The 22588-nt window shown below is 28.6% G+C and overlaps 1 protein-coding gene across 1 annotated transcript in view; it reads right to left on the bottom strand.

Moving 5' to 3' along the window:
• Positions 1–1442: 1442 nt before the first annotated feature.
• Positions 1443–22588, bottom strand: part of Git (ARF GTPase-activating protein GIT1) — a 79423-nt gene continuing 58277 nt past the window's right edge. Inside the window, exons 11-13 of the mRNA XM_075364233.1 lie at positions 18305–18454; positions 14670–14849; positions 1443–12949 (exon numbers count right to left, since the gene is read on the bottom strand). Of these exons, the coding sequence (XP_075220348.1) occupies positions 12761–12949; positions 14670–14849; positions 18305–18454 (519 nt within the window). The 3' untranslated portion in view covers positions 1443–12760. The remainder of the gene's footprint in view (positions 12950–14669; positions 14850–18304; positions 18455–22588) is intronic.

A 22588-nucleotide genomic window follows, 5' to 3' on the forward strand; every position in this document is an offset into this window, starting at 1 on the left:
GTATCGTAATGTCTCACAACATTTGAACTACGTGCTACAATTATTTCTTTCACAAACAACGTGCTACTTTTTCTCCTTGTCTAATGAAACCGTAATTTATTTTCTAATCTTCTTGAAATAGTCAAATTCTTTTTTGTTTTGATATCACTTTATTCTGAAAAAAAAATTATTTAAATAACACACCCAAACTAAAGAAAAACTCAATGTAGTATGAATGCTGAACATTTATTAAATTTACTGAGTTAAGTAGAAACAAACCTTATGTTTGAAGTGCAATAAAAAAGACCTAAATAAAGACATTGATAAATGTCAGGTAAAGTTATTGATAGAATTCATTGTTTTTGAGATACATCATTTGATGTATTTTGTGGGTTTGATAGACCAAATTAAACAATGATAATGTAAAAGAATGATAAAATAGGATGTCAGGAATTGATAGATAAAATAAATGAAATAATCATGAATATCTATAACATCAACCCAATGTGATGATACATATGTAAACAAACAATCACATGCGTTGCTCACAGATTTATGCCTATCTGTTTTTCAAAATGAGCTTCCTCAGTTTTTAGTGGTATTTTTCTGATATTGCGAACACATATATTTCCAGCAAGACGGAACACCAACTTATTTTGATCGCTGCGTTACTCAGTATCTTTGTGAAACATTTCCAGATAGGTGGTTACGCGAGAAGGCCCACGATTTGGTCAATCAGATCTCCCGATCTGAATCCTTCAGATTACTTCTTACGGGGACATATGAAGGAGTTAAGATATGCCAAAAGATCGGACAGTGAAAATAAAGTTTTTCTCAGAATCATGTTTCCTGCCTAAAAAAAAAAAAAAAACGCCCAAGAATGTTGGTAAAATCGTGCCCGTAAAAAGTTGTGCTGAAACGTGAACTAACATTGGAAGTAGACACTTTTAGCTAATGTAATATCACTAAGTAAATTAAGAGATATTTAGATAATAATTTGAACCCACCGGGCTGGTCTAGCGGTGAACGCGTCTTCCCAAATCGGCTGATTTAGAAGTCGAGAGTTCCAGCGTTCAAGTCCTAGTAAAGGCAGTTACTTTTATACGGATTTGAATACTAGATCGTGGATACCGGTGTTCTTTGGTGGTTGGGTTTCAATTAACCACACATCTCAGGAATGGTCGAACTGAGAATGTACAAGACTACACTTCATTTACACTCATACATATCATCCTCATTCATCCTCTGAAGTATTATCTGAACGGTAATTACCGGAGGCTAAACAGGAAAATGAAGAGAAGAGAAAAAGAGCATTGGTTGCTGACCACTATCATATTGTACAATATGGCATGGTAGTGTGAACAGGTTATCACTTGTTCACAGGGATAACTTGTGTTTGTAATCCTGGTTATTACAGTATTTTACCATTTTGTAAAGAAACAAAATAAACTAAAACATTTCAGTAAGAAGCTTTAATTAATAATACATGTAAACTTTTTTTTACATAAAAAATAACAATTGAATAACATCTTTATGTGTGTATATATATATAATCTTATAATTAAATTATTAATATAAAGATAATACTGATAAAACAGTTCATTTAAAAATATAATAATTAGTTTTTCCAGCAAACACATAGTTTCACTTTAATATTATGGCCCCATTTTTTTTTTTTTTTTGTAATTAGTATTAAATCAAATTTTAGGTCAATTCATGCACAAACATTTAGTCTAAGTAAATCTGTGATTACTAATTAAATTATTATAAATATAACTTATAAAAATATTTAGTTTATTTGATGAAAAAAATCAATAACTGTTGTAAATTATATTAAGTTTTTCTTTTAGATCTGATACTACTTAATTTATGAATATTGATATACATTAAAATGCAATGAGAGTATGGCCAATAGGTTTTAAATTCATATGTAGTAATGTTAACATGAAACTTTTTGTAAAATTTATAATATTGTAAGAATTATTATTAAATTATAAGTCTCATCATTATTTTATTTTTAAATGCAGTTTTTTCATTAGTAGTTTTTTAAACAGATTTTCTAAAATAAAAATTTGAGCAACATATCAAGTGACACATTTAAAGAGGGAAAGTTGATAAATTTTTCCCATAAATTACTAATCACCAAATTTTACATTAAAAGGATTTAGTCAAATTTTTCATAATATGGTTAATCTATGGTCAAGAGACAAGAGCTTTCTGCCTAAGTTTTCTCCAAGCTAAACTTTTTTCCCATAGTATCAGTATAATTATTTTAAATTAATATTATCAACAAAATAAGTAATATTAGACTTATTTGTTTGCATAGACAAACATATAAACCACTTTGTTAAAACATAGTAAAAATTCAGATGGTAGTGAAATTAGGTAAAGTACTCTAGTGTTAATCTCCAAAAAAAATATATCAATAAATTGTAATTGGTTAATTTATTTTTCGGCTAAGTGTTGCTGTAGCAGTTGCAAGTCACCCATACTCCTGACTACCTGTTATTGCAGTAGCATCCTTTTCTCTTACTGTGCTATTCATATGCAAGAGTTCACATAAACATTTCAAGTTAAGCCAATGAATTTCTCATGGATCTATTTTTTAAATAACCACACTACTTCGTTTTTACATGGTGAAAGACAATTAAATTTAAAATTACAGTGATTTACATTTTGCACGGCTTAGTAAATGCTTATTTAGCATACATTCTAAGAACTGATACAATAAATTATATATTAATGTTGACTGGATTGTTAGTGATTTCATTTATTGCACACACCATACCGTTACCTTGCTGCTGTGTAAAGGACGTTCATGAACTTAATTGGAGTTGCTGTCTGCCCTGTAACGATAGTTCTGCTTGATAGTGTTTATTTAAATAAGATAAAATGCACATGCATACACAAAAATCCTGACCTAGAACTTTAGAAATAGTATTCTAAGAATGAGAATTTCATAAAATAGAAACAAAATATACTTTAAAATTAAATTATATCTTCTCTACTGTAATATTTTTATCAATTTAAAAAATGCATTATGAAAATGTAAGATGAACAATTTTTAAACTTCTCATAGTCTCAACAAAATTTTAAAAACATATTCTTACAACAGTAAAACATTTTAGAAAATCATAAAATTCATGTTAACATTACTTTAATAGATACTTTACAACCTCACCCTAACTTTAGTCCACTAAAATCCTCATTCAAAAACACCTCAATCTTATATAAACTCACACATCTTTATTAGCTTTAAACTTTTCTGTTGATTTGAAACAAAATTTATTTTGATTAAAGTATTGCTGTGTAATTCAATTAATATCACTGTTTTTAACTATTAAAAATCATTTATTTCACATCCATTTCTTTGATATAAAATGATTACAATCAATTTTCCAACTCTCATATGTTTTCTGAAGTTCCTTATTTGAAGATGAGAAATAAAAATAAACCTATTTTTAAAATAATTTTAAAAGTGTACAATCTAAAACAAACTTTCTCTTCTTAGTCTAGTTAAAAAATGTGTTGAGATGCAAAATTTTACTGTATAAAAATTGATGAAGAAAAATAATGTCTAACCTTTTTTTTATAATATTGATAGAAAGGGGTTTTCTTGCCTCTAGAATCACTCAAACTTGCCTAGTAGAATAACAGTCTTTAAAAAAATGCTATATATTTTAAGTTTTTACGACTTTGCTTCAATGAAAGAGAATGACTTAGTCTTCAATTAAATGTCATGCACAACATTCTTTCTGTTTATTTTATTTCTGCACTTACCAATTAATTATCACAATACCCATCCCTACTATTTAGGGTAAGGAGGTTGTATGTAAAAAAAAGAATACAGCATATTTTGTGACAATTCTATAAACATATATGTTGATTATTATACTAATTATGCTTAACTAATAATTATTACTAGATCCTAAAAATAATTAACAGTTTATAAATTTATTTTGTTACAATTTAACTCTTAACAGTAAATATTTAATAAACATACAATAAAATAATGGTTGTTCAACTAATTAACATTATTAGATACAATTTTAAAGCAGTTATCAATATTGTACTGTTGTTTCTAAGGTTCTGTTATGTTTACATATGTGTAAAAATAATATTGCATTGCATTGCATTTCTTTATTTTCATTTTTTTATCTTTGAAGGACTTTAATTAAAAAAATAATAAAATAAACATAAATTTTATTTATTAAATGATTTTTTCAAGTTTATTCCTGTTGGAACAAGTTTCTGTTTTAAATGATAGTGCTTGTGGTAGAGTTGAATAATTCTGCCAAAATTCAGACTGAAGTAACAAACTGTAACGTTATGAGTAACGATTTTCTTTCAACATTACCTTCTGTAACATAAAATATTCAAAATCTGAATTCAGAAACGACCAATGAAAATAATACAGGAAAGAAAAATTGTACGTCTGAGAAATCTTATACCAATAAGAAAAATTAAGTGTATCAATAGTAATGGTAGAAGTGTAACTTCAAATCAGCCTGTTCAGATGACAAAAAAAGAAAATGAAAAATCTCAAGACTGTTATTGAGATTGTGATGAAAATCGCCACTAAAAATCACATAGTCTCATTCAAGCCATCATAAACATAAATTAAGAATGTTAGCATCTTATGGATTCTGCGAGAAAATTAACAAAAGAGGCTTTACTCAATTATCTTATTGCTGATGACATCATGCCGACTGTAAAACTATTGTTTATTCCGATTGTAAATTTATTTCAAGTTTAGTTTCTTTATAGACATGGCCTAATTATAAAAATTAAACATTTCTGTTATATAGTAAAAGTAATTTAAGTTATTGCAATTCTATTGTGAATAAGACACGATTTATATATTTTTAGGCCATTACAGATGAGTAAAATAAAAGAAAGGAGAGTTTCAAGAAACAAAACTAGAAAGAAAAAACTGTACATTACGATGAAAGACAGTTCATTATACCCAGTGAGAGAAAAGACAGCTAATGTAAACAATCTCATAGTTGCTATGACTACTTGTAAAATAGTTAACTTATTAACAAATTAATAATTTATTTATATATTAACAACTAAAAACATTAGCTTTTGATATGGGCATTCTTAAGTGGAAACTATAAGTCATCATTTTTACAAAATTATATTCAAAGGAAAAATATTACTTTTATGCAGTAATTTTTTAGAATTGTTTGAACCGTATATGATACACATATAAGTTAATAATGATAAATATATATATACATCATTGCAGGGCATTGACAATTTGGCACAAACAACTTTGTTGTTGAAAAATATTTAGCATTTTTTATGAGCCTTTATATCAAGATAGATCAATTTAGTTACAAACTATGAGACAAAGGTAATAAAGAGAAAGTAAAATTAAACAATTTCTTAATAGGCAATTCCCTGCATCATCAGGAAGAATATTGAAGATACTGTAATTCAGCATTCAAAGGTCAATAATCTTGGCATTTTTCGTGTTCACCGTGCTGATTTTAAGTACAAATAAAAAATGTTGTTTTATTGTAGTTTTTGATTTATAAAGATTTTAAAATCAAAAAATTACACATTCCTGTAGCGGCAAAGGTAATGTATTGAATTTGAATCAATATTCTCTTGTTTTCACATTTTTATTTTTCATATAATCTGTATCAAATGATAAATATACAGATTGGTGCATGAAATGATCTAACATTTGGTTTTGTTAAAAAATATTTATTTAAATCACCATACAGAAAAGTAAAATATGTGTTTACTATATACCTGTAGACTATGTTCTGCTTATCACATGTTCAATATGATTACTATCATGACTAGCAACTTCTTCAACACAAACTCCTACGTTGTTAATAACTCGACAACACATATAATCGGTTATCTCGACGCACACCTCAATGATCAGCACTCGCAGTTCCATCACTGTAGAAGGATGTTTAGGGAAAATCTTTTCCCTTAGAAATTCCCAAAGAAAATAACCACACAGATTTAAATCAGGACTGTTCATGAACCAATTCTATCCACACGCATGATTAGGAAATTGGTTTGAAATGACATTTGTGTTAAAAGTTTCATGTAGAAAGTCTAAAATAACATTAACTGTTTATGATGTGGCATGAACCACTCATTTTCTAATGGAAATTCTTTTGCAAGAAGCTGAGGAACAAAATTACTACACAGCATGTTTAGATAATGTTCAGTGTTCACTGTCTGTTCAAAAAAGAATGGTCCTATTACCCTATTAATTGAGATAGCAGCCCATACATTAATTCTTGGAGCGTGATGAACCTTTTCATGAAGCATGTGTGGATTTTCGGAAGCCCAAAAACACACATTTTGTGTGTTAACCTCGTCTAGGTGAAAATGTGCCACATCTGAAAACCAAACATTGTTCAATTTCTTGGTTCACAGCCCATTCAGCAAATGCCATTCTTTGATGTTTGTTGTCAAACTTTAATTTAGGCAACAGTTATTTTGTACAGATACAAATGCAAATCCGTTTTTAAAATTCATGCACAGGTGCCCTAGAAATTAAAAGTTGTGCTGCTGCTTTTCTTGTTGATTTGCATGGGCTCCTCAGCAACACTGCTCTGACAGTGGAGTACGAACATTGGTAGGCCATTCGCACTTACTCTCAAATACTGAATCATCTCTATTAAATTTTTTCATAAAGTCTACATATTGTTTTAAATGAGGGCAACCGAGTTTGAAAATGTGCATGATACCGTCTTTGTGTAAGCACCACACTTTTTGTTTTATTAAAAAAACAACACAGTCTTTACGCCGCTGTTCAATAGTCAATTTTCCTGTGTCAGCCATCTTGGAACAATACACAAACAACACCCTCAGAAAGAGAAGAAACTAATATTCATGAATTGCAGTCACTTCTGCTAACATAAAACCTATTAATAATTTATTAACCTAAACAATTATTGCCAAAACAAATGTTGGATCATTTCAAGCACCACCCTATAGTTCATTTGAATCAACTGATTTCACATATTGGTAGCTTGTAATGAAACATTAATGTTAAATTATAAAAATAAAATTAAATGAGTTTCTCACAATTTGTAATAATAAAGATTCATTACTGACTTATTTAATAGAGAAATAAGTGATCCATGATGCAGCAAAGAAATGAGATATTTTGCTAACAGTTATTGTTTCGATGTGAACCCATTCATGCACATGTGAATGCTCATCGCAAACATATAAAAAGCACATTGCAACATGAAAGTGAGTGTATTGAAAGGAACATGGTCTGAGAATATGCACATATTCTTGAAGCAAGCATGCAAATTCACTGCTTATCATTTAATCATTCATTCTCCAGTACGATTACTGATCAGACAAGTTTTTGTCCAGGGTGTGCTTATTAACGGTTTCAACACTATTAGAAGGTGATAATGAAGTCGTGGAGATTGATGAAACAAAAATCAGAAAGAGTAAATTCAACAATGGAAGATTAATAACAGTCGGTTTTTGGAGGAAGTGAGCAGTCCGTCAAACTTGAACCTGTTCAGGACGGATCAGCTGCTACTTTATTAGCACTGATAAACAAATAGATCAATAGTCCATACAAAACAATCTGTGCCTGGCACAGATGCACACACAAAAAATTCATCATTATTATAGCAAAAAGATAGTCAAATTTAAATACTTCTGTAGAATGACACTTCTTTCTTGTTTACTGACACAATGACTATAACATATGCAAAGATTATTGACTTTTGAATGCGCGTCATCTTTCTAAATAATTATCAGATACACAATCAAATAGAAAATTAAAATTTTTTAGACTAATCTCTTTTTATATCTATGTTAACTTTTATTTTCTATTATTCTAATATATATATAACAATTTCAGAGCCATTAAATAAAAAGAACAAATTTAATAACTGATAAAAAATAAGCTTCAAAAAAGAAATTATATTGATTATACCATTGAGATAATATTTATTATTTAACTAGCTAAATACAACTTTTCCATTTGCTTACATCTGCTCTCTTACTCTAAGAATAAATTTTTTTTAATTTTATTCAGCAACGATGTCACTCTGGAATGTCATAACAATTGGGAAAGATACTTTTGCAGAACATAACTTGCCTTATAGATAAATTATGTGAACAAAAAATTCATGAGGAGTCAGTATTTGAGAGACCCTTGCCTCAAAGAAATTATGCAATCGTATTAAATTGAGTGTATTTACAAAATTAAGTCCACCATTTACATTTTAATTATTTTTTTAGTCCCTTAATACTGTACTTTTTTTTTTTTTTTGGTTTTGTATGATTTAATAAATTTCTAGAGTTAAAAAATACAGTAAGTATGTAATTAAGTAAAAAATCAGTAATGTGGTAATGAAAACCATTAGAACAAGCAAAGAGATTCAAATGTATTTTAGAATAAACAGCTTTTATATATTAAATTATGTAAATAACAACTGAAAAAATGAATTAGTTATTTAAGAAAACTGAATGAAATAAAAGTGAGCTAGAATAATAAAAACAAATGATACTACTTACATGATTACATATAACTATTATGTAAGTGGAGTGTGACAAATTTTTAACATTACATTATTGTCTTGGTACAGTACCTTACATGAGGGTATTATAAAAACTGTCAAAGTTAGAACAATGAAAAATTATTTTTCTACATCGGGAAAAGTATTGAAGAATACAGCCATCAAGTTAAAAATATCAAAAGCTAATGACCACATCGCAGTCAATGTCACTTAATTTAAAAGAGGAAAAAACATAAAAATAAGATTTATTTCATATTCTTTAATACACTTTCATTCTTGACCATTGTAAACAGAAATGGATCCTCCCAAAGCATTGGATCTTGAAAATAACACTCCCATATGTCAAAATTCATAAGAATAGTTTTATAGATTAAAAATTCTTGTTTTTCAGTAGTTTTAGTATAAAACATGACTGATATTTACATAGAAATAAGAATTTTTATACAGGAGCTTCTGTTTATAGTTAGTACTTCAAATCCACTAATATGGACTAATTTTTGTTTACATTTTATATTAATAATTAAAATGTCTTGTTTAAAAAAAGTATATTTATTTGTAATTATCATCCATTTATTCCAATAATATAAATAAGTTTCAAACAACTAATGCTCATTAACCAAAAATCAAAATATTTTTAATTTAACCGACAATTTCTATAATACACCATATTTATCAAGAATAAACACATAAATTATAAGAAGTAATAGTTTTACAAATAAAATTAGTAATAAATATATATAAATACATACATACACAAGTGAATTTTTTACTTTTTTTAATTTTCACAAAATAAAAAGAATCATAAACTAGAATTAAAAAAAAAAAAAACAAAGAATAAAAAACTTATAAAATGATATAAAACATGATTTCCCCCATCTGAACACAATCAACAAAGACATCTGTAATTTAAAAAGAAAAATGCTTATTAAACAACAACTAAGCAGTGAAATAACTAAATCTGAACAGCTGAGTGATATAAATACAAATACTCAAATGCAATTAGATTAACTTGTGTGTGGTGACATCAGAAGTACCATTTTAGATTAGTATACTATTAATAGTTTTTTCCACAATACTTTATATTTCTGTTAGGATTATCATAATTGATTTGTCTTATTTGCTGCCCTTCCTATGGCAGAATGCTGATAGCGTTATTTCCTTCCTGTCACTCTAACGTTCTTAGTTGATGCATTTCAGAGTACTTTAGTGATAAATGTAATTTTGAGAATGTAGGTACTCCGAATGTTACTCAAATCAATCTTATTAATTAATAATGTAAACATCAATCAAAATCTGCCCTACAATTTAACTTGCTTGACATCACCATTTCAGGTAGAAAATTTTCAGAAATTATAGTGTGAAAGAACTTATTTATTGTTCTTCCAAGGATCTAATTTATCCTAATTCATCAAATCATATTGATGCTTTATTTTCCCCTTCTTCACAAGTCCTACACATGAGTTTTCTAATATAAACTCCTTACAAAAGTTTTCTTACTTTTATTTTCAATTTTATGTTTGTTATACATTTATACGAATTTTACTGTATATATTTTTTTCCTAATAATAATAAAAAAGTTAAAATATTAATAATTAACACCTTTTTCATTCATTGGAAATAATATTTCACTTTTAAAATTCATATCTCATAAGTAATACTATTTAAAATGATTTAAGTAGTAATAACTATAATTTTATAAATTATTAATCAGTGCTTTAAAATATCCAATTAAAATGTAACAACTAACTGTATATAATTAAAATTATGTAAGTGCAAATATAATATTTTTAAATAGTAAAATTAGATTTTTTTACATGAGCAACAAATTCATTAAAGTATATAATAGTTAAAAATATTTAATGTATAATTTTTCATAAAATTTATAACTACTAATCAGAGTCTTTAACATCTAACAACAGGCACAAAAAGAAATTATATCTGAAATTTGTATAACAGAAAAATAAAAGTCAGTTTAATAATATATTTTAAAATTGGAATTACACATTAAAGTTGTATAATTAAAGCAAAACATGACAACTCTACCATCTCAAGATTACTAAGCAATAAACTGACTGTTTAATACCCATCATTTAATGTAAGCTAACTTTAGATACAAATCTTTTACTTGACTTAACCTTCAGAATATCTAAGATGTACCTAATACTGCTAAGTTAACATTTAATGCTCCAGTTTTCTTGATTACATTACATGTATTGTATTAATTAACAAATGCTGTAGTGATTCATTCATATTAAAGCTGGTTTCACAATGAAACAGCCATTTAAATTTTTTTTTCACAATTTTTGAGTTAATAAAATTCAGAGTAATTACAGATTTTCAATTCTTTTATTTCATTTTCAATTTCTTCTTTCACCAATGGTCCTAACAGTTGACAGAGAACTATTTCACAAACATCCATGACTTTAAATATATCTACTATTCTTCCATCACTTTTGAAGCATCAACAAAATTTCCTACAGTAGTTAGGTTTACAATGCTACTGTTGCTGTTCTGGCTTTATCCAGCCTCTTTATGTGACACTAACATCTAACTCTTCCAACATCTCAATTTTCCAAACTGCATTCAAATTAAATTATTCCTCCTTACAGTACAACTTTGTTTTTCCTGTTACAACTCAAAACATTTTCTTTACTGCCAACAATCTGCTATCAAGATGCTTATTTATTGCTTATATTTTATACTAAACATCAAGACAGGTTTTAAATATTATTATTTGCATTTCAATGGTACTTTACTGCTACACATGACCCTTGAAAACAGTAAACTGATATGACTGTTCACATCCTTCATTTTATTTTATTCCTTTAATTTTTACATTACTGTAAATGCAAACTAACCAACCTTCAACATGTTATATTTATTTTAATATTTATCTATTATCAGTTTTATTAACAACTTCTTTAATAATTGGGGCTTAATAAACACCACTGATCAGGAATGATTGTCCTGGATCAACACAAAAAAACTAGCCTAACTGAATGGGTCTCCAACAAGAAAATTGCTTAATCAATTCTAAAGTGGCAACAAATTTTGCAATATATTTTTTAAAAACGATGTAAAATTTCTATCATTCAGATCACTACATAGGTTTACAAAAGATTATAAATTAAAATTCTAGCAATAGTCTATTATAATAAATGGAATAACAACAAGATAAAATATATATAATTAAAAAATTGTATAATAAATATTTATATATTTCAGATGGATGCAGAGTTTTCCTTAAAAAGAATATACATAGCCCACTTCATTAATTAATCATAATCAATACTCCAATATGAATGAAACTAGATATCATTTGGCACATGAGTGAAAATATTTGGCCACGATTGACAAATATATATATAAAAAAAAAGAATGAACAGAGTGCTATTAGAGCACTTATAGGCAAATAATTACTTCTTAAAATCATTAGCATAAAGGATACAACAATAATGCTAACCATGAGCAAAAGGCAGATAAATGTTTCACTGGTATCATTGTGGTAAAACATTCAAAATAGTTCAAAAAATCAATCAGAGAGTACATGAAGTGAAACACAGAAATTAAATTTGTAAACTTTTTTGATAGAAAATATAGTAAAACGTTTTTAATATATGAAAGTTTAAGTAAAGATTTCTTCAATTTATTCATATTATTTTAGTTAAAATACTAAATTAACTGACTGGTGACTGACCTACATCCGTCTGAGTTAAATAAGTTAAAAAAGAATTCTTAAATATTAAGACACAAAATATAAAAACTCTTAGTACCTGGAATAAAAATTTTAGAAATCAATTTATTAAAATACAAATACTTCATTCATAAAAGAGCATTATCAAGAAGCTCAATAAATCTAATGTAATATGTAATATGAACTGCAAAATATCATTTTACAAGCTACAGTCACTAAATAAATACATCTCACAATGCTCAAAAAAAAAATCAGTACTATTATGAATAATAATAAAATGATTAAAATTTCTAGTTAAGCTATAACAATATAAATAACATGGGCAAGAAAAAATAACATTATTTTTTCAATTCAAAATGCATATCTAATAACACTTATTTTAAAACAAATAATAAATCTATATTAATGATCTAATTAAAAAGTTCAACAATTAAAAGGCTATAAAATGAATGTTAAATGGAAGAGGTAGTAGACTAAACAACTTATATATAAACAATATTTTAAAATTTAAACGATAAATAATTCTATACTTAAGCAATAATAACAATAATAAGATCAGTTGTCAGGTCCTTGTAGAGTGCCTTGATTCCTGAAATCTAGTCAATAACTGGCGTGTAGCTTTAGCCATATTATAAGCACATGTACGTACACGTTCAGAACTACCTTCTAAATTAGCACACTCTGCTTGTAGACGTACAGTAGTAGTATTTAACTGACGTAAGGCTAAACGGACAACTTCATCGGCTGGCTTCTGAAAATAAATGTAAAACTTCTTAAATACATATTAAATCAAATAAGAAAACCACTTTATTTGTCAAACTTAGTTTCTAAACAAACTGCATGCATGAGAGTGAAAAATTGGAGAGCATGGAAATTCACTTTGCAAGTAATTCAACTGTCCTACTGTTACTGCGTAGTCCATAATTATATGCAATGATAAAAATGTTAAATAAGGAATTTAATCGAACTAATTAGTTTCACCAAACCTAATGCACTTTTATGTATGTATGTGTGAATTCATTGTTTTTAATAGTTTAAAAATATTCTGTGAATATCTGAAAGTCCTTGATTACTGTTCACACTGTTATGCTGTTAGCATTTAATTTGAAAATAAAATCTGCGCACTTTGTCTACAGATGACATTTTCATTGAAAATCATTGATTCTTTTCTAAATTTTCTTATAGTTTTTTTTTTTTTTTGGAGACCAAACCAACTTTATGCTCACAAAATCACATTATACACATTGATCACAGATCCCTCTTACATAAGCAATTTTTCTAATAATTTTGAATCTTATTGAAATTGCATTACACTCTACTTTACTTCGGTACGCATTAACAATCGAGTGCTTTTTCTCCAATGCTTAATGGTTCTCCATTTGTCTTCCAATTAATCATATTTTGATTATTTTCCTCTGCAGTCACTATAAGACATAACTAAGTAAACACTTGTCGTACAAAACACAACATGTCAGTTAATTTTACTGGTTGGAAACAAGACTTGATATGGGAAGTAGTTTAGTGTCTATTAAGTGTCTAATAGCAGAGTAATGTGAAAGGCCCTTCAGCTAAAGATTGTCAGCAGGCATGACTCATTGAAATTATAACAAAGGATACTCACACAAAAATACACTCTTTACTTGCTTTTTCAGCGTGGTTTCAATTTATTATAAATATACCACATATTATTAATGTACTGTAAACAGTTGAAATCATAATTCATAATTACCTGGAATATTTTATCAACTATTGTAATGGGAAGAAGCTTCCATAAAAAAGAAAGGGAGAAAACAAAGAAAGAATCTAGAAGTAACGATAAACATATCCTTTTTAGAAAAGGACTTACAGAAAAGCGTAGATGGTGTAAACAATGGGAGTTAATAAGCTTGAACAACCCAAAGAATGGATCAGGTACTGATACTTCAGAGCAGAAGATTTAAATACTGCTGGGACCAATGGAGTGACAGTTATAAGTTCAAGTTAAGATCAGTTTGCGATAAAAGCGATTACGGTGTGTGGGAACAATTGGAGTAAGTGTTTAGTAACAAACAAGTGATGAGTGCATCACAAGTACTTTATTTTGGACAGTGGTTAAAAACAAGAAGCTGTTCAGCGAGTTACTTGTGAACAGGAGTGAAAGTGACATTATTCTATCATTTATAAATTGTAGATTTTTCAACTGTTAACTCATTATTAGTTAAAATGTTTAGTAAATCATAATAGTATTTTAGTATATATAATTAAACTAATTTTGTATTTAATTTGAATTGATATTTCGTATTAATTATTTAATAGTAATGAACTATATTTGTAAGAAATTCTATTGTGTGCTATCTCTCAATATCCTTGTCAAACCATGATCACACAATAAAATTAATAATCTGAATTTTAGGGAATAATTATAATTTTTTAGACACCATTTTAGACACCAAATTTGTCAGATCCATTTGCAATATCATAAACAAAATTACCTGAGGGAAAATAGCAGTTAATTCAGCAACAGCTACACGTATCCTTTCAGCGCACGGAACAAAACCATGTCTACTATCAGGTGATTGCATGGTTGACCATAATTCTTGAATACGTTTTGTAACCTGATCAGTTCTCTTAACAACCTCTTCTGATTGTGGCATAGATCCAACTGTGCTCACCTGTTAACAAGTATAAATAAGAACTATTCTATAAATAAGATCTTTTAAATTAACATACATAGAACAAACCTTGTTTAAAACTGAAAAAGATTTCACTAACCAAATATATATGTTAAAATATTTCATTTGTAATACATATTAATCAAAAACTACTCTTAAATTTTTTTAATAGTTATGTAATAGCTTCTTAACACATAGACCACAATTCTGTTGGTATAAAATAATCCTATACAATTTTAGTTAATCCTTTTGTAATGGTTTATATACGAGCTGTGTGAGAAAATTAATGAGATTGGTAATACAGCGAGCGATCTGGCAACACTGTGTCTACCGGTCTGTGCTAGACTGGTTTGTTCATCCCTTCTACATGCTCAGTACGAGTTCCAACTCCGTTCAGCCAACACACTATTTTTGACAGCGCCATCAGTGAAGTTATGTTTTTGTTGTGTGTTACGAAAATGGAGCATCAGAATTTAGAGCAACGTTGTGCAATCAAGTTTTGTGTTAAACTTGGGGAATCCGTGAGTGTGACCTTTGAAAAGTTGGAACAGGGCTATGGGGAACACTGCTTATCAAGAAGAGCACAAGTTTTCCGCTGGCACAAGTCATTTTTGGAAGGCCAAGAACAAGTTGAAGATCAACCTCGCTCAGGGAGACCTTCAACTTCAAAATCTGACGAAAAACATTGAGCGTGTGAGGGTTCTTGTGAGATCAGACCGTCGTTTAACAATAAGGATGATGAGTTCATCATCTCAATGAGATGATGAACAGTTAAATTTAAACAATTTTACCGTACATCAAATTTTGACAGATGATTTGGACATGCGAAAGGTTTGTGCGAAATTGGTGCCGAAAAACTTCACAACAGAACAGAAGGAAAATCGAAGAAACGTGTGCATTGATCTTCTTGAGAGGATTGACAATGACCAAGAATTCTTTAATCATGTGATCACAGGTGATTATCCAATCCTGGATATCTGAGGATGATCCTGAAACAAAGCGGCAAAGTGAAGAGTGGCACACTCCATCATCTCCTCGACCGAAAAAAATGTCAAGTGAGCAAATCAAAGATCAAAACCATGCTGATTTGCTTTTTTGACAGTAGGGGGGGGGGGGGGGGGTATCGTGTATAAAGAATTTATTCCTCCAGGCCAAACTGTCAACCAAGTGTTTTACAAAGGTGTCCTTGAAAGGCTCAGGAAAAGAATGATTCCCGTGAGACCAGACATTGCAGACAAGTGGATGTTTCATCATGACAATGCCCCGTGTCACATGGTCATTTCCATCATGGAATTTTTTACCTCAAAACGCATTCCTAAGGTTCCTCAACTCCCCTATTCACCTGATTTGAGTCCTTGTGACTTTTTCCTTTTCCTGAAATTGAAATAAGTCATAAAAGGACGTCATTTTGGAACTCTGGAGAACATTCAAAAGACTGTGACCGACCAGTTAAAAGCCCTACCAGTTGAAGCCTTTCAGCGCTGCTACCAGGAGGGGGAAGAACGACTCCGCCGGTGTATAGCTGCCCAAGGGAACTACTTTGAAGGAGATAAGATAATATTGTTTTTTGAAAAAATTAAAAACTAGTAAGTAAAAAGTCAGTCTCATTACTTTTCTCACACACCTCATATAAGAGGAAGTGTCTTACCAGTTAAGGAATATTACCAGAAGGAATTTAGTAACTTAAAATATGTTTACTTAATTGTATGCCTATCCTACAAATTTTTCACCAAAAATAAAGTACAAATGTTTATAAAAATATGTGCACAAAATCAAAATGAACAATTACCTCTATCGAAATAAGTTAGCCAAGATACTGGAATGAATTTGTTTTATGTACCTACGACTTATCTTTAGTATGAACATTTTCCTGTAATTTATTTTTAAATTACAAATATAATTATAAAAAGAGCAATTCAGTGAATTACTTGATGCAGTTTAAGTGTAATTCTGATGAATACTAGCAGTTACAAGAAACTGAATTTTATAAAAGTACGTAACTGAATGTTTGCTTATGTGGAATGGCATTTAGCATTACAACATACTAACAATTAAAGAAAACTTTCTTATTTTTTTAAAAGATAGAGAAATTTAGAATGGTACAATTAAAACTAGCAGAAGAACATACTTGGTCTGGTGTTTACTAAATTTATCATATTGTATCATATTAATATCATTTTTCTTAATACACAGGCTAATACAATGAGCTTAAAATTTTATTGGTACTGAATTAGTGAATTACGCATCGTCATTATTAATACTGAAATACTGTAGGAATATTGGTAGTTATCAAGATAGAAAACAATCCCCCCAGTAATTATTAGCAAGAGCCAGTTCTTACTCATGTTTCAATGTTAGAATGCAGCAGGTTTTACTTTGCATCATGTCTATCCAATGTTGTTAAAATTTTTGTTTACGTTTTTTTGCGCTAATTTTTTGCCTTTAATCTTTGAATAAGATATGCCTTATTAAATAGAATACTATATGCTTTAGTTGAATTTTATCTAACCACTAAGTCACTTAAATTAGCTGAAGAAAACAAAGGAAAATCACCTAATTGAGAAGGGTAGACAAGGGAAGTTTGCGATAAAACATTTAGAGAAATAATGTCATTTGATGGATTGTGTTATAAATTTAAGTAACAAAAGAAGTTTTTGTGTGCTAAAGGCTGTCACTAACATTACTTTTCGAGTTGAACTGTTCCAATAAGTTGACACAGCATTTATCACACCTAAAGGCATCTTGACATGAAGTACTGCATGAATTAAAGTCTATCGTGTTAATTCGGTTCAGGAAATTAAAGATCATTATAAGATTCACTACAAAAACATTTTATGAATGATTTCTAGGCTGAACTGAACAAGGAGCACTGGATCATTTTCTCTTTAATCTTTGGATGAAGCATCATCTCATTTATTGAAAACAGACCATGAATACTGACTGATGTACACCTGCATATCTTTAATGAATTTGCACTCCAACTGATCCATCAAGAACACATGTACAATTATTTTCAATGAGATTAGGTAACCTGCCACACAAACTCTATCTGGAGAACATGATGTTTTTACAGAAGAAATGATCATTAATATTTTGTAAGCCACCCAATCTTCAGATTTACCACCTAGTGATTTTTATCTTTGCAACTCATGAAAGTAGAACAATTATTACAGATAAACAAAACAAATATTACATTATTAAATTCTTCACACAATAGTTATCAAGTTGCACTTACAAAAAAAATACATTTAGCCAGGTTTCCTATTCTTGAACAGTCTTGTTAGGCTGTAGCATTGATAACCAACTAAAAAATCGTTAGAAAATAAAATTGGAAATAGAAGGAATATCTTTTAATTCCATTTACAGCCATAAAAAGATACATATGTAAAACAAAAAAATTCAAACATAACATCCTGCAGTAGAAAAGAAAAGGCAATGTTTTAAAACAACCATACCTGATTTCTGACAGACTCCCTTGTCTCATACATAGAAACTGGCCTAATTGGTACAGTACGAACATCTAACACAGGTTCAGTTTCTGTTTCAGAACTATGGCAATTGACCGCACTACGTAATTCCTTATTTTCCTGTGTAATTTTTTCGATCTAGAACAAAATGTAATAAGTCATAATATCTAAATTAATAATATAAGAAAGAACATTAAACATGAAGACAAATTTTCTACTACTGATATCATAAAAAAAGGTCTATTTCTCTTTATCTGTGAAAGAATCTATCATCATGCACTGGCAAAAACTCTGAATTGTGGACATCTCATCAATTTCATTAAATAATCAGTAATAACAAATCAAAATGTACTTATTTTTTTTAAAATCAATTTCCTGTCTTAAATTAATAATACCAATTATAAATATTAGTTATCACCGTAATAATAAAGTGAGCTGTATGAGAACTGATAAAAAAATACCAGCATTCATCAGGCTCTATTTAACTTTTTAGAGTAAATAAAGACAAAGACTGTTACATTAAATTTGTATAATTAACTTTTAGAATAAAGATATAAAAATGTTTTTATACTTTATTTTGAAATTTCCTAACAGATTTTTGCAATTCTTTTAATCTTTTTGGTTATAAAATTAATATTACGTTGTTATTGCTAAGGTTGACATTTGTAAATTTTTTAGTTATCTCACGAAGGGTTCTTTTTGGAAGGATTTTCTGTTTTCTTGGTTGCTAAGACTGATTTAAAAATATTTTGTATATCTCACGGTAAGGTGTATTTTTTAAAAGTTAACAAAAAAGTAGTCTAAAATGGCATTCTCATTCTATTCACACAAACATACATAAACACCAAATGCTTTGTTTTTCCTCCAAGTGTAAAAAGATACAGAAAAATAAACATACTTTACTATGTGCCCCGTAACAGAAGCTGGTGTTAGCATTATATCTGGATATAATGCTAACACCAGCTACTGTTACTGTATTTAGTCAAGCTGTTTGTTGCCTTTCTACTAAGCTTTTTTTGAGAGAACATTATTTTTCTCTGATTCATATGTGTAGTTCATTCAGCCCCCACTTATAATATCTAATGTAAACAGTAATTACACGTACAAAACATTCGCAGCTTTGAGGCAAGTGTCAGAAATAACTGAACACTAGAAATTCTTTCACAGCTTCATTACGTGATAACTGTCAAAAATAAATACATAACTGTTGACAATTTTAACATTGATGATATGACAGAAAAATGACGATTTTAACTTATGATGTCATTATGGAAAAAATCCAAGATAACTATAAACTGTTGGCAATTTAAATACAGAGATTTAGAATTGTAAAAAATTTATGGATTCCTATCACTGCCAATATACTTCTGTTGCTGAGCCATAATCATTGATTTGCTAACTTGAAAAATGGAACATTTGACTAAGCTTAGTTGAGAAGGAAAGAAAATAAAATATTTTTTTTAAAAAAATGAACCATAAACCAACAAAATTAAATTTTTCATGTACTAAATCCATATTGCTTATTGAACTAATTCATTGTGTAGAACAGTTTTTAAATTGTCTATTAGATATAATATTATATATAAGAGTAAATAAACAAATATACTTTTTTCTCTTTTATCATTCACTTTACTTCACTCTTACATTTAATTTTATTACTCTTGTGTTATTTCATTAACAAAAAATTTGATTGACTTAAAACAGGGTGAAATCACATCATATTAGGCTAAGTCACATTAGGCTCAATGTTGATAAAAGCATTCTATGGAGTATGTTAAAAAAAAAACCGTAAAGTTTTTATCATATAAATATGATATTCATCAATTAGGATATTATTTATTATTTATGGACATACTTACTTAATATTGATTTATTATATGTCACACTCCCATATTACCTTCACTGAAAATTACACAATAGCTTAGAGCAAACAGTTTAAAAATAATGCCATAACAGGAAAATAATGGAATTATTTGATTCACTGAAATTAAGACATCCGTCATCTTGGATATAGTAGTAAAAAAAACCACTGTAAAGTAGAAACATGAGTATGTGTTTGTAAAATGGAAACTGCTTGGGTCACCTACCACAAATCTTCATTTCATTAATAAACCACAACAATTCTTTACTCTGTATATATTACATGAGCCATTTCAGGCTCAGGTTTGAACTGGAATCCTTGTCTGAAGTTACAAGTAACTTGAAAGTTCTCTTTTAAAAATCATAAATTCAATCTTTTCACTACATTTCATCTACAGCAAATACCCCATGAAGAAATGGAGAAAATTTCAGAACTTGTTCTAATGGTGAAAATAATGAAAAAAGTTTGTATAAACATAGGTCTGGGAATGCTTTGTTTTCGAGTTACAGATAGCGAAGGATTTCATCTGAATTTCAGCTCTTCTAATAAAAAGAAGCCCTACTGCAATCTCTGCGACCCAAATTGAGAAGTAAAGATAGTGGTTTCTCATGTAATTTGAGCTGCAAAATAGGATAAAATATGTCTCAGAAGTGTAACTCCAGTAGCTTTTAAGATAATCAACATAAAACAAAAAATTTGATGTTGAAAACAAGTTTTTTTAAGTTTGTATTACAATAGCTTTGTTAAATGACAAATGAATACAGAAGATTTAGCAACAAAACTTGTAAAGAATTTAATTCTAAGAAAATTAATCTAAATATAGCAAATAAAAAGTAAATAGAAATTTTTAGAGATTTGTTTTTTATTGAAGCAAAACAGAGAAAAAACTGAAAGAAAACTATATTATTCTTTCTATACCTAATAAATATTATTCTTAATATAGCAAAACAAAAAAATAAAATACATGAAGTGATAAATGGTAACAGAATTACAAACCTAGTTACAGTAATTTTTCGAAATTCCCTCCTTCACAATGTACACAGCACTCTGCTCAATGTAAAATATTACCAGTGGCTTTTCATATCATCTCAGATTTGTTCTGTATAAATTCAATAGCATTTCATATTTTAATGAGTACTTCTTTGAATTAACTTTCTGTTGGTATACTATTATTTTCATAAGGCTCCAAATGAAGTAATCTAATGGCTTTATGTCAAGTGATCATGTTGTCAATAGATTGTTCCACCACATCCAACCCAGTTTAAAAAATTAGAATCAACTGATTTCTAACTATTAAAAAATATGTGGCGGCATTACACCACATTTTAATGCTAGAAAATAATTTTCAATCTAGTTAGTAAAGGTCAACCACTAAAACAGCCGGCAAATTATTTTTCAAAAATGAGCGTAGGCATCTCCCATACAATTTTCATTGAAAACAAATGGTCCCAGAATTTTGTCATAAATAATGCTACACCAAACATTAATGTGAAATCTATGCTGGAAACTAGTTTCCACAGTATCATGTGGATTGTCTTCGCTCCATAAATGACTATTTTTATAACTGAAGACTTCGTTTCTTGTAAAAATGGCTTCATCAGTAAATAAAATTGAATTTACCTTATCAGCGTTGTGTAGAAGCCCAATGACAGAAATTTAACCACTGGTGGTAATCTGTTGCAAATTTTGAACCGTTTTCAGACAAAAAGGACAAATATTTTCTTTCCATAGGATGCACAATACTTTGTTTTTTAACAAACCAGTGCAACATTGAAATACACCTGGTACTAATGTGTGGACTACACTGAATATGTTGAATCTCATACTGTTCATCATTAACATGATGATTTACTTGGCATTCAACAGAAAACGAACACATTGGAAATGACTTTCATTTGTAAATGCTGATACACCAAAGAAAACGTTTTCGTATTTGGAACCCATCTTCCAGGAAATCTCTGCTGATATTCACATCGAGCAGCTTCAGAATTTTTGTTATAAAATCCATAAATAAAAATGATATCAGCATATTCCTCATTAGAAAACTGCAATGGCATTTTTATACTATGATATGAAAACACTACACACTTCCTTTAACTGTAAGATAATTTATGACAACAGATTCAAATGAAGTACACAGTTTTCATTGTTGACCAGCTGTTTGTATTGCCAACCTACACAATAAATTTTTTTTAAATATTTCTAAAATAACAAACATTTCAATTTAGTTTTTTATGTAATTATTTTATTTTATCTGTGTAAATTATCATACACAACTAAAATATTGTTTTACAGTATAAATCTTGTATTTCTTTTAAAATTATTTTCAGTAATTAATGTTTATGTTTTTAAAAAGAATGTTTATTAGATACAGAAAAAATAATACAACTTTCTGTCTATTTTTCATCTGT

This window comes from Lycorma delicatula, chromosome 4 (assembly GCF_047948215.1).
Source record: "Lycorma delicatula isolate Av1 chromosome 4, ASM4794821v1, whole genome shotgun sequence".
Lineage (NCBI taxonomy): Eukaryota > Metazoa > Arthropoda > Insecta > Hemiptera > Fulgoridae > Lycorma > Lycorma delicatula.